Here is a 13289-nt window from a genome sequence, read left to right on the forward strand (position 1 = left end):
CCTTTTGTTTCTAGAGATCTATCTATCTCCCTCTTAAATATATTCCATGACTTGGTCTCCACAGCCTTCTGTGGTAAAGAATTCCACAGGTTCACCACCCTCTGAGTGAAAACATTTCTCTTCATCTCGGTCCTAAATTTCCTACCCCGTATCCTGAGACTGTGACCCCTTGTTCTAGACTTCCCAGCCAGTGGAAACATCCTCCCCGCATCCAGTCTGTCCAACCCAAAGTAAATTAGAACAAGGCTGTGGGACCAAGATTTGACTTTAACCCATGTGGTGGGAGTTGTTTGCTCTCTGGTGGTAAGGGTCCAAATTGAAGTCAATTTAGATAGGGTCAGCTCAATTTCTTGTGGCTGTAGCGAACAGCTCGCCTCAAAACACCCGGTGCCTCGTCGGCAAATGACCCGATGGCCCAGGATACCTGGTATGGGGGTGATTGGGAATGACCCCTTAAATACCGTGAAGTTCAAGTGCATTATTGGGGCAAAGGGCAGTGGTTCATAGTAGCCGATACTGTCAAAATCTGTGTAGATTTTGCTGAAATTGTCAAGTGCTGTATCTTTAATTCAGCAGAAGTATTTAAAGCTTCAGTGCCTCATGGTTGGCAGGGTTCCTGTGTTTCTGTAAACGGTTTGTGAGCTTATTCTCAAGGTATTGCATTCCAAGGCGTCTACTGTTCTTTAACATGATTCAATCTTGGAACTGGATCACGTTTTTTTTTCAAAAAATGCCTTGACTGCTGCCAACCGTTTTGTGCCTGTAACGCTGACGGGGGGAAAAACAAGCTTCTGACTATTGCTGCAAGTTTAGGACGTCCAAATAATTTGCCGTGGCCTTTAATGAGATGTAAGTGATATCCAGCCCGTTCCGCCCTGCTGCGTTGTCAGCTGGTCCAAGGGTGGCTTCGCTCTTGCTCATCTCCTGGGGTCTGGGTCTCCCCTCCGGCTGGACCCTGGCCTCTGTTTCACTTGCTTCCTCTGTTTGGCTTTGTGAGTTTTGCCTTTAACTCTCCATGTGGTGAGTGTGGATGGCTTATAAGTGACTGAAGCAGCTTAAACCTTTTTTCTCGGTTATATTATCCAAGGGTTGGTTTACCGGAGTGACCCGGGCTGGTGGCTGTGTTTAAATCAGCCGTTGACATCCACTGGGGCAATCGCTGTCTTTTCAGATGGATGGTGTCTGATTTTTCTTTTCTCTTTCCATCCCCCCCCCCCCCCCCCCCCCAATCCAAAATAAAAGTTTGGATTGTTTGTTTTCCTTGTTCGTTTGAAGCAGGATTCATTTTCAGCATTTGGATTTGGAGAGTTTTCTCGAATCGAGTTACACGGCAGTGGATCTTTCTCAGACGTGTAAAGCCCGATGTGAAGCAGTGCTGCCTTGTTCCACCACTCTGCCTGGATAAAGTGGGGTTGACAGAAACCCGCAAACGAGTGAGGGGTGCGTCGAGTTGCCAGGTTTCAGCGGCCAGCTGGCGAGGCGCGGACCCTTTACACACAGTAAAAGCAGAAACTGCTGGAGGCACTCAGCAGGTCAGGCTACATCTGTGAGGAGAGAAAGAGAGTTCCTCTTTCGGTGGATAACTGCTTTATTAGAACCTGGTCAGACCTGCCGCAGGGTCGCTGACCTGAAACGTTCACACTCTCTCTCTCTTCCCCCCACCCCCACAGATGCTGCCTGACCTGCTGAGAGCTTCCAGCATTTAATTTCAGATTTCCAGCATCTGTAATATTTTGTGTTTTTGTTTTCTTTTGTATGAAGATTCAGTTCTGTTTTCATTGGACAGTTACCGATGGATAATCTGTGTGCGATACGCTCTGGGGGGTGGGGGTGTGTGTCCCCATCCTTGCGTATGTTGTTTGAATTGGGGTAGTGCGAGGGAGTTTCCCCTCTTGCTGTTGCACCCTGCCCACATGTTAGAGGGCCTGGTCACCTGCCAGCACAGCACAAGCCCCCCCCCCCCCAAAAATAAAATCCATTCTCTGCACGATATCTCATGGAGGATTGTAAGTTGGTGGGCCATCCATACTAGTCTACAGCATGCTGCTAATCCAGTTTGCCCTGCTGCGCAAGTGTCTGCCTCAATGGTAGCAGTGCCGTCTCTGAGCTGGATGGCCGTAGGTCCAACCCACACTCCAGTGACTGGAGTGCGTAATCTAGGCGGACACTCCAGTGTTGCGCTGTCGGAGGTGCCATCTTTCAGATGAGGGTCCCGTCTTCCCTCTTGGGTGGACGTAAAAAATCCCACAGCACTATTTCGAAGAGGAACAGGGGAGTTCTCTCCGTGTTCTGGAAATATTTTATCGTTCAACATCTTTAAAGTGTAGAGCCCGATGCAGTGCCCAAGTATAGTCTTGCTAAGGCATCATGAGGTCCATACTACTTGTACTTGAAGTATCTGCCAACGCGGTCTATCTAATTCCACGGAGCGGAGCCTGATCTGCACGTTCAAGGTGGACCTGCTGGGTGGGTGAGGGTGGGGGATTGAAGAGTGTGAACCAGCCTGCTCTTGGCCACAGGTTTTGGAGGCCACTTGTAGTGCCCCTTATTGTTGCCTCAGCCCAGATTGGTGAAGTGATCACAGGAGTCGCTGGACAGCGATCAGAAGCGGGAATAGTGGCCGACCAGCCCAGCCCAAGGCCAATTGTGTGCGTACCATTACACTGCGATGGACAAACAGCACAATCTGGCCGTTGAACCCGGTCTGTATCCTCCTTCCACACAATGCTGGAGTTAATTATCTCGGTGAAAAGTACGGGCACTCAATGTTGCTTTATATTCTGTAAAATATGCCATCTTGTTGACTCTCTAAGTTTTTGTTTCCCCTGGTTGACTGAACTGGGGTTGATGTTGGATGTCGCTGAAGGGCTCGCTGGGTATTGGTCGACCGTTTCCAACATTAGGCCGCCTATCCACATAATTGGCTAGTTTTGATCGAACGATTGGTGTCGCTGTACACTGCAATAAATGCAGGTGACTGGCAGTCACTCGAGCTAGGTAGGGCTGGACATCACTTCTCCAGCTTCTACTTCTAGATCTGGTGCTGCTAATATCTTAGGGTGTTGTAAGCACAGAATTGGGAATCATTTGAAGGGGTTCTACAGTTTTTTTTGTTTTTTTTATAGGTGTCGCTGTGTAAAATGAGTGCCTAAGCATCTACAGTGTAAATCCATCCCACCCACCCACCCCCCTGCGAAGGCCCGTCCGAAAGGAGCCATGCTTTCAGCTATTGTAGGCGGAGGTGTAAGCAGGGCCCAGCAATTGCCAACGCCCGAAGCGGCCTCACTTCTGCTGGCCCAGGAGCTCTGCATCGGACTTCGGAGTCGGAGAGTGACCAGACTGTCCGTCCAAAGTAGACCACCTCAGCCGGAGAATGGCCCACCGGCCCACAGACCTGGGGAACGGGCTCGGCAGCTGTCCATCTCGGAGGCTGCCTCCCTTCTCCTGTCGCAGGAGCTTCAGGGTCGGAGAGTGACCAGGATGTCCGTCCAGAGCCTGCCCTCCGACCCAGAGGCCGTGCCGCGAATCCGAACCCACGCGCTCAAGTCCAGTGGGCGGACGGTCCGGAAGCTGAACTACCGGAAGGTAGCTAACCGCGGGCTGGTTGGATCGCCAGACGTGGGCGCCACGAGACGGAACGCCAGACCGAAGAGCAGAGAGGTGGCAGCCGAAGGCAGTGACCAGGCATGGTTGGAGTCTGGCGTTAAACGCGAGGTGGAAGCGAGTGCTAAGTTGTCTCGGGAAGTTGGATTGGTGCGGAGAAAGAGAGCAGGGGCTGTAGGGAAGAGCCCCTCTACAGTCCGACGGAGTAAGCCGCGTTCAGTTGCGAAGCCCGGCAGTAACCAGGTGAGAACCCAATGCAAGCTACCATGAGCAGTAGCAGTGTGCCAGTTTTGTGGGAAGTTGGCTGTGATTCTCTGTTGGCTACTTATGAACTGGGAAGTCAAACAGGTCGCTAATTGAGAGTTATTTGTTTCCTGGGCTCAGTAAGCTGGGATTTGCCTTTTGAAAGCCATTTTTTCTTCAGGTTGATCGATTTGGCACTAAAATCATCTTGTTGAAAGAGGAAGCTTTAGGGAATAGCAAGGAGCGGGAAATGGTCAAACTAATGTTTGTAATGATATATTCGTTTGGGTCGATCTTGTTCAGCGAGGGACTCCGATGCTCTTGCTTTCCAAACCCTTCACTGGACCGGTAGAGTTAACTGAGGCTGCTTGAAGTTCATTGCACCCCATCGTCCCCTGCTGTCCCCGCTTTGCTTCTTCCCCTCTCCCCACAGCCAGCCGTCACCGCCAATAGGACGTTGGATGGTGCAAAAGTTGAGCTTTACGGGAAATGGCCATTTAGCCCCTCGAGCCTGTTCCGCCACTCCATTGGATCAGGGCTGATCTGGACCTAAATGCATTTACCCATCTTTGCTCCATATCCCTGGATACTCATACCTAACAAAAATCTATCTCTGTGTTGACATTTTCAATTGACCCCATCGTCCACAACCATTTGGGAGAACAGAGTTCCAGATATCCCCTACCCTTTGTGTGAAGAAGTTCCTCCTAATTTTCCCTCGGAATGGCCTGGCTTCAAGTTTAAGATTATGCCCCTTTGTTCTGGTCTCTTTCTCCCCCCCACCCCACTTCCAACAGAGAGAATAGTTTGTTTATTCCATCAAATCTTTTTTAATCAATTTAAAGACCGTGACTTTCTTCTCTAAGGGTTGTAAATCTCTGGAATTTGCTGCCTCAGAGAGCTGTGGAAGCCATACATTGAATAAATTTAAGACCGAAATAGACAGTTTCTTAACCGATAAGGGAATAAGGGGTTATGGGGAGCGGGCAGGGAAGTGGAGCTGAGTCCATGATCAGATCAGCCATGATCGTATTGAATGGCGGAGCAGGCTCAAGGGGCCACATAGAAACATAGACATAGAAACATAGAAAATAGGTGCAGGAGTAGGCCATTCGGCCCTTCTAGCCTGCACCGCCATTCAATGAGTTCATGGCTGAACATTCAACTTCAGTACCCCATTCCTGCTTTCTCGCCATACCCCTTGATCCCCCTAGCAGTAAGGACCTCATCTAACTCCTTTTTGAATATATTTAGTGAATTGGCCTCAACAACTTTCTGTGGTAGAGAATTCCACAGGTTCACCACTCTCTGGGTGAAGAAGTTCCTCCGCATCTCGGTCCTAAATGGCTTACCCCTTATCCTTAGACTGTGACCCCTGGTTCTGGACTTCCCCAACATTGGGAACATTCTTCCTGCATCTAACCTGTCTAACCCCGTCAGAATTTTATATGTTTCTATGAGGTCCCCTCTCATTCTTCTGAACTCCAGTGAATACAAGCCCAGTTGATCCAGTCTTTCTTGATAGGTCAGTCCCGCCATCCCGGGAATCAGTCTGGTGAACCTTCGCTGCACTCCCTCAATAGCAAGAATGTCCTTCCTCAGGTTAGGAGACCAAAACTGTACACAATACTCCAGGTGTGGCCTCACCAATGCCCTGTACAACTGTAGCAACACCTCCCTGCCCCTGTACTCAAATCCCCTTGCTATGAAGGCCAACATGCCATTTGCTTTCTTAACCGCCTGCTGCACCTGCATGCCAACCTTCAATGACTGATGTACCATGACACCCAGGTCTCTTTGCACCTCCCCTTTTCCTAATCTGTCACCATTCAGATAATAGTCTGTCTCTCTGTTTTTACCACCAAAGTGGATAACCTCACATTTATCCACATGGCCTACTCCTGCTCCTATCTCATGTTCTGATTAGATCAGCCTTCAATCTTCTAAATTCAAGGGAACAAATGCCAAGTTTATGCATCCCGGCCCTATAGTTTAATCCTTTAAGCCCAGGTACCATTCTGGTGAATCTGCACCCAGCCCCTCCGAGGCCAGTGCATGCTCCCTGAGGTGCAGTGTCTGCAGCTGAATGCAGTACTCCAAATGTGATCTCACCAATACTCTACATCTGTCCAACTGAAGGATCACTTCTTCTCCTTTGTCTTCCAGCCCTTGAGATAAAGGCTAACATTCCAGTAACCTTGTTGACTACTTTTTGAACCTGTGCGTGAGCTTCTAGTGATTTATGTACCTGGGCACCCAAATCCTGTTGCTCCTCCACAATGCCTAGTTTCTCACCATTCAGAAAATATTCTTATTTGTCTGTCTTGGACCCCAAGTGGGTGACCTCACACTTTCCCACATTTGAACTCTCATCGGCCATAGCTTTGTCCACTCATTTAATCTGTCTGCGTCCCTTTCCAACCTGTTGCTCCCATCGACACGACTTACTGTGCCTTCTACTGGGGGAAATGAAAACCAGTGCATGCCAGGAAGGGACAGAATGTATAAACGTGACTGTGAATCAGAAAGTGGGATCAAAGCAGGGAAATGTGGTGGTAAAACAAATTTAAAAGCTCTTTATCTGAATGCACACAGCATTCGTAACGCAATAGATGAGCTGACGGCACAAATAGATATAAATGGGTATGATCTGATGGCCATTCAGAGACGTGATTGCAAGGTGGGAACTGAATATTTAAGGGTATTTGACAATTCGGAAGGACAGACCGAAAGGAAAAGGAGGTGAGGTAACTCTGTTAAAGGATGAGATCAATGCGTTAGTGAGAAATTATATTGGCTCAGAAGATCAAGATGTTGAATCAAGTTGGGTGGAGATAAGGAATAATAAGGGGAAAAAGTTGCTGGTGGACGTAGTCTATAGACCCCCTAACAGTAGCTACACTGTTGGACAGAGTATAAATCAAGAAATAATGGAGGCTTGTAAAAAAAAAAAAGGAATGGCAAGAATCATGGGTGATTTTAACCTTCATATTGATTGGACAAAGCAAATTGGCCAGGGTAGTCTTGAGATAGAGTTCATAGTGCATCCGGGATAGTTTCCTTGAACAGTACATTGCAGAACCAACCAGGGAGCAGGCTATCTTAGATCTGGTAACGAGACAGGATTAATAAATGATCTCCTAGAAGAATAAAGGATCCTCAAGGAATGAGTGCATAACATGGTTGAATTTTGAATTCAGTTGGAGGGTGAGAAAGTTGGTTCTCAAACTAAGCTTAAATAAAGGAGACTACAAAGGTATGAGGGCAGAGTTGGCTAAAGTGGACGGGGAAAATAGATTAAAGTATGGGACAGTTGATGAGCAGAGGCAGACATTTAAGGAGATATTTCATAACTCGCAACAAAATTCCCTGGATTCTGGAGAGGTCCCAGCAGATTGGAAAGCTGCAAATGTAACGCCCCTATTTTAAAAAAGAGGCAGACAAAAAGCAGGAAACTATAGACCAGTTAGCCTAACATCTGTGGTTGGGAAAATGTTGGAGTCCATTATCAAAGAAGCAGTAGCAGGACATTTGGAAAAGCAAAATTCGGTCAGGCAGTGTCAGCATGGATTTATGAAGGGGAAGTCATTCTTTGACAAATTTGCTGGAATCCTTTGATGATGTAACGGACAGGGTGGATAAAGGAGAACCAGTGGATGTGGTGTATTTGGACTTCCAGAAGGCATTTGACAAGGTGCCACATAAAAGGTTACTGTTCAAGATAAAAGTTCACGGGGTTGGGGGTAATATATTAGCATGGATAGAGGATTGGCTAACTAACAGAAAACAGTTGGGATAAATGGTTCATTCTCTGGTTGGAAGCCAGTAACTAGTGGGGTGCCGCAGGGATCAGTGCTGGGACCCCAACTATTTACAATCTATAATGACTTGGAAGAAGGGACTGATTATACCGTAGCCAAGTTTGCTGATGATAGAGATGGGAGGAAAAGCAATGTGTGAGGAGGACACAAAAAATCTACAAAAGGACATAGACAGGCTAAGTAAGTGGGCAAGAATTTGGCAGGTGGAGTATAATGTTGGAAAGTGTGAGGTTGTGCACTTTGGCAGAAAAAAATCAAAGAGCAAGTTATTATTATTTAAAGGGAGAAAGATTGCAAAGTGCTGCAGTACAGCGGGACCTGGGGGTACTTGTGCATGAAACACAAAAAGAAAGTATGCAGGTACAGCAAGTGATCAGGAAGGCCAATGGAATCTTGGCCTTTATTGCAAAGGGGATGGAGTATAAAAGCAGGGAAGTCTTGCTACAGCTATACAGGGTATTGGTGAGGCCACATCTGGAATACTGCGAGCAGCTTTGGTTTCCATATTTACGAAAGGATAGAAACATAGAAAATAGGTGGAGGAATAGGCCCTTCGAGCCTGCGCCACCATTCAATATGATCATGGCTGATCATGCAACTTCAGTACCCCATTCCTGCTTTCTCTCCATACCCCTTGATCCCTTTAGCCGTAAGGGCCACATCTAACTCCCTTTTGAATATATCTAACGAACTGGCCTCAACAACTTTCAGTGGTAAAGAATTCTGAGTGAAGAAGTTTCTTCTCATCTTGGCCTTAAATGGCTTACCCCTTACCCTTAGACTGTGACCCCTTGTTCTGGACTTCCCCAACATCAGGAACAGACTTGCTTTGGAGGCAGTTCAGTGAAGGTTCACTAGATTGATTCTGGAGATGAGGGGGTTGACTTATGAGGAAAGGTTGAGTAGGTTAGGCCTCTACTCATTGGAATTCAGAAAAATGAGAGGTGATCTTATAGAAACGTATAAGATTATGAGGGACTCAACAAGGTGGATGAAGAGAGGATGTTTTCAACATGGGGGAAACTAAAACTAGGAGACATAATCTCAATAAGGAGCCGCCCATTTAAAACTGAGATGAGGAGGAATTTCTTCTGAGGGTTGTAAATCTGTGGAATTCTCTGCTCCAGAGAGCTGTGGAGGCTGGGTCATTGAATATATTTAAGGCGGCGATAGACAGGATTTTGAGCTAAGGGAGTCGAAGGTTATGGGGAGTGGGCAGGGAAGTGGAACTGAGTCCATGATCAGATCAGCCATGATCGTATTAAATAGCTGATCGGGCTTGAGGGGCCATATGGCCTACTCCTGCTCCTATTTCTTATGTGCTACCTCAGTGTGGACATTATTGCCAGTTTTCCTGTCATCGCTGTTTACAGCTGCAAGAACATCTGGCCAAGGGGTGGTGGGATGATTAGCAAAATTGCAAACTATTCCAAAGCTATTACTAAATCGTCACTGGATGAGGACAATCTATGCTTACAGGACTGGCAGCCTTCAGGTGATGCTGTTTCACTCCTGATCCCCTCAGCTCTGTATATCCCAGAATTCCCCTGGAGTAGCCTTGTGCTTTCAGACACAGACCTTGCTATTAGATGGTTTGGCAGGCGTGTCTTGTCCCCCTGTTGCAGTTGGTGGTTTCCAGACCTCGGCCGCAGTCGCTCATCTGTTTCCTGTACAGAAACGTGTGCTGACTCTTTCCTTCCCTCCTGGGTGTCATGGAGCTCTTTAGAGCGTGTCCTCTTAATTTGTGTAAAATAAAATACAACGGGTGCTGCAAACTTCAAACCAAATGCTGGAAAAGCGCAGCGAGTCCGTCGCCGTCTTTAGGAAGAGTAAGAGATGGGCTGGAGTATTAATACTATCAACAAGAGGCAAGGGGGGAATATTTATATAAACCGAGGGTTTGTGAATGGAGTGGTGTAGCAGAACCTCTCAGTCACGTACTGGACAGAAGTGTTAAGACATTGCGGTGACAAAGGATATGTAAACAGCTAAGGAAATAAACATCTGGGCAAGTTGGGAGGATGGAAATCCTGAGGGTCAAGTGTGAAACGGGTTTGGGAATGAGGGTGTAGGTAAAGTTTGAAGTTTACTCCGACCAGAGGGGACCAGGATGTCCAGGACAAAGATTAGATATAGTCCCCGATGCCTCCACTGAGCTGCATTAGAAAGGTGTGGAGTGATGGAGGTCAGACTGGGAATGGGGCGTTGAAAGGGCTCCCTCATCTTTCTCCTGGACATCTCTACTCCTAAAAATTCTCAACTTATCCTAGACTCCGAATGTAACAGTCACCTGGGCCAACACTAAAGCAATGGATTTAAAATCCAGTACCTGGACCATTTAAGCATCTATGTAAATTAATTTGAATCAACCTTTAGGTTTCAGTCACAAAGCTTGAAGACTAGTGAAGCTTGTCTCATCGTTTGCCTGATTATTATTTTTCAGTGGTATATTTTCATGTGCATCTCTTTCCTACCCCCACGCCCATACTGTGAGCCGTAGATAAGCTGAGTGAGCAGTCTAAACCGTGTGCTGCTTTAGTTTCTCAGCCCCCACCACCCGCTTCTCCCTCTTGGCTAGCTGCCTTATGTGTACTGTTCCTGATAGCATACTACCTAATGGGAAATGAACAATCCCCCACCTCTTGCGGGGTGGGGGTCCTGGGGCGGCTTGAAGAAAAACATCCAATTGGGAAGTTTGTGGGAATTGTGTTTTGCCTTGGATCATCTGTGGTGCAGAGCAGTAAACCATGGACCCACCTCCCTCCATTCTTTTGCCGTACCCTCATGTCTAGGCCCCAAGCTCTGGAACTCCCTCCTTAAACCTCTCTGCCTCTCTCTCCCGCTCTTTCCTCCTTTAAGGTGCTCCCTAAAACCCACCTCTTTGACCAAAGCTTTAGTCTCCCCTCCTAATATATCCTTTTAAATTGCCATCCATTTTTGTCCAATAATGCTTTGTTGAAACGCCTTCTGTTGTCTTGCTTCATTTAAGGTGCTATGTAAATGCAGTTTATTTATTGGGCCCCCTCAGAATATAACAAAAAATAAGAGTAGGAGTAGGCCATAAGGCCCCTCAAGCCTGCTCCGCCATTCAATAAGATCATGGCTGATCTAATCATTGACTCAGCTCCACTTCCCCGCCTGCTCCCCATAACCCCTCATCCCCCCCCATCACTCAAGAAACTGTCTATTTCGGTCTTAAATTTATTTAATACCCCAACTTCCACAGCTCTCTGAGGCAGCAAATTCCACAGATTCACAACCCTCACAAGAAATTTCTCCTCATCTCGGTTCTAAATGGGCGGCCCCTTATTCTAAGATCATGCCCTCTAGTTCTAGTCTCTCCCACCAGTGGAAACATCCTCTCTGCATCCACCTTGTCAAGTCCCCTCATAATCTTACACGTTTCTATAAGATCACCTGAATTCCAATGATAGAGGCCCAACCTACTCAACCTTTCCTCATAAGTCAACTCCCTCATCCCCAGGATCAACCTAGTGAACCTTCTCTGAACTGACTCCAAAGCAAGTATATCCTTTCGTAAATATGAAAACCAAAACTGCACGCAGTATTCCAGGTGTGGCCTCACCAATACCCTGTATAGCTGTAACAAGACTTCCCTGCTTTTATACTCCATCCCCTTTGCAATAAAGGCCAAGATTCCATTGGCCTTCCTGATCACTTGCTGTACCTGCATACTATACTTTTTTGTTTCATGCACAAGTACCCCCAGGTCCTGCTGTACTGTGGCATTTGCAATCTTCATTTAAATAATAACTTGCTCTTTGATTTTTTTTCTGCCAAAGTGCATGACCTCACACTTTCCAACATTATACTCCCTCTGCCAAATTCTTGCCCACTCACTTAGCCTGTCTATGTCCTCCTCACACTTTGTCCTTCCTCACATCTTTGTATCGTCAGCAAACTTGGCTACATTACACTCGGTCCCTTCTTCCAAGTCGTTAATATAGATTGTAAATAGTTGGGGTCCCAGCACTGATCCCTGTGGCACCCCACTAGTTACTGATTGCCAACCAGAGATGAACCATTTATCCCGACTCTGTTTTCTGTTTGTCAGCCAATCTTCTATCCATGCTAATATATTACCCCCAACCCTCTGAACTTTTATTTTGTGCAGTAACCTTTTGTGTGGCACCTTGTCAAATGCCTTCTGGAAGTCCACCCTTTCTCCACCCTGTTTGTTACATCCTCAAAGAACTCCAGAAAATTTGTCAAACATGACTTCCCCTTCATAAATCCATGCTGACTTTGCCTGACCAAATTTTGCTTTTCCAAATGTCCTACTGCTTTAATAATGGACTCCAGCATTTTCCCAACTACAGATGTTAGGCTAACTGGTCTATAGTTTCCTGCTTTTTGTCTGCCTCCTTTTTTAAACAGGGGCATTACATTTGCAGTTTTCCAATCTGCTGGGACCTCCCCAGAATCCAGAGAATTTTGGTAAATTGCAACCAAAGCATCCACTATCCCTGACACTACTTCTCAAGACCCTAGGATGCAAGCCATCAGGTCCAAGGGATTTATCGGACTTAAGTCCCATTATCTTACTGAGTACCACCTCCTTAGTGATTGTGATTGTGTTAAGTTCCATCACCCCCCCCCACCCCCCCATAGTCCCTTGACTATCTACTGTTGAAATATTGTTAGTGTCCTCTACCGTAAAAGCTGATACAAAATATTTGTTCAGAGTTTCTGCCATCTCCATGTTCCCCATTACTAATTCCCCGGTCTCGTCCTCTAAGGGACCAACATTTACTTTAGCCACTCTTTTTATAAACCTACAGAAACTCTTGCTATCTGTTTTTATATTTTGTGCTAGTTTACACCTTCATAGTCTATCTTCCCTTTCTTAATCATTTTTTTAGTCATTCTTTGCTGGCTTTTAAAAGCTTCCCAATCTTCTGTCCTCCCACTAGTTTTGGCCACTTTATTTACTGTGCTATTTCTGATCCTGCCATCTAATTCCTTATTCAGTATATACCTTTGATCCAAGAATACTGACTCTTGAAACACACTTTTCTGAATGGTGTACTGAGAATTATTCACTCTGACACCTCCACTTGCACAAAGTTGCATTTAGCTTCTTGAGGATAGCCCCTTCCAAAGGCAGATGGATGGGCTTCAGTTGTGAGAGAGCTTGTGTGGCTTGTGTCTGCAGCTCCATGGGGCTGAAGTTTGAAGTGATTGGTGTGGTAGCTGTGCTCCTGCAATGCCCAGGGTGCCCTCTGAGGTTCCATTCGTACCAAAGAGGCGATTAGAAAGCCGAAGAGGGGGTTAGATGAAAGACTGGCGGGGCACCTAATAGACAAAGACTAAGATAGAAATCGGATTTTATAAATGTTTTACAAGTAAAAATGGCCCCAGAAAATGGTTGTGGCTGATTGTTGGCGATGGAAAAGGAAATCTTGTGAAGGGACAAAATTAATTGTCACTTGGAAAAGCATGGTTTAATAAATGACAGCCAGCAAGGATTTGTTAAAGGAAAATGGTGTTTGACTAACTTGAGTTATGTGACGTAGCAGAGAGGGTTGATGAGGATAGTATGGATGTTCTATATATAGACTTTCAAAAGGTTTTTGATAAAGTACCACATAATAGACTTGT

At 46.3% G+C, this 13289-nt stretch overlaps 1 protein-coding gene across 1 annotated transcript in view; it reads left to right on the top strand.

Annotated features, from left to right (window-relative positions):
• The window catches only part of LOC139268823 (uncharacterized), an 84685-nt gene that overhangs the window by 22962 nt on the left and 48434 nt on the right, over positions 1-13289 (top strand). Inside the window, exon 2 of the mRNA XM_070887553.1 lies at positions 3126-3846. Coding sequence (XP_070743654.1) covers positions 3217-3846 — 630 coding nt within the window. The 5' untranslated portion in view covers positions 3126-3216. The remainder of the gene's footprint in view (positions 1-3125; positions 3847-13289) is intronic.

Source organism: Pristiophorus japonicus, chromosome 8, assembly GCF_044704955.1.
Source record: "Pristiophorus japonicus isolate sPriJap1 chromosome 8, sPriJap1.hap1, whole genome shotgun sequence".
Taxonomy (NCBI): domain Eukaryota; kingdom Metazoa; phylum Chordata; class Chondrichthyes; family Pristiophoridae; genus Pristiophorus; species Pristiophorus japonicus.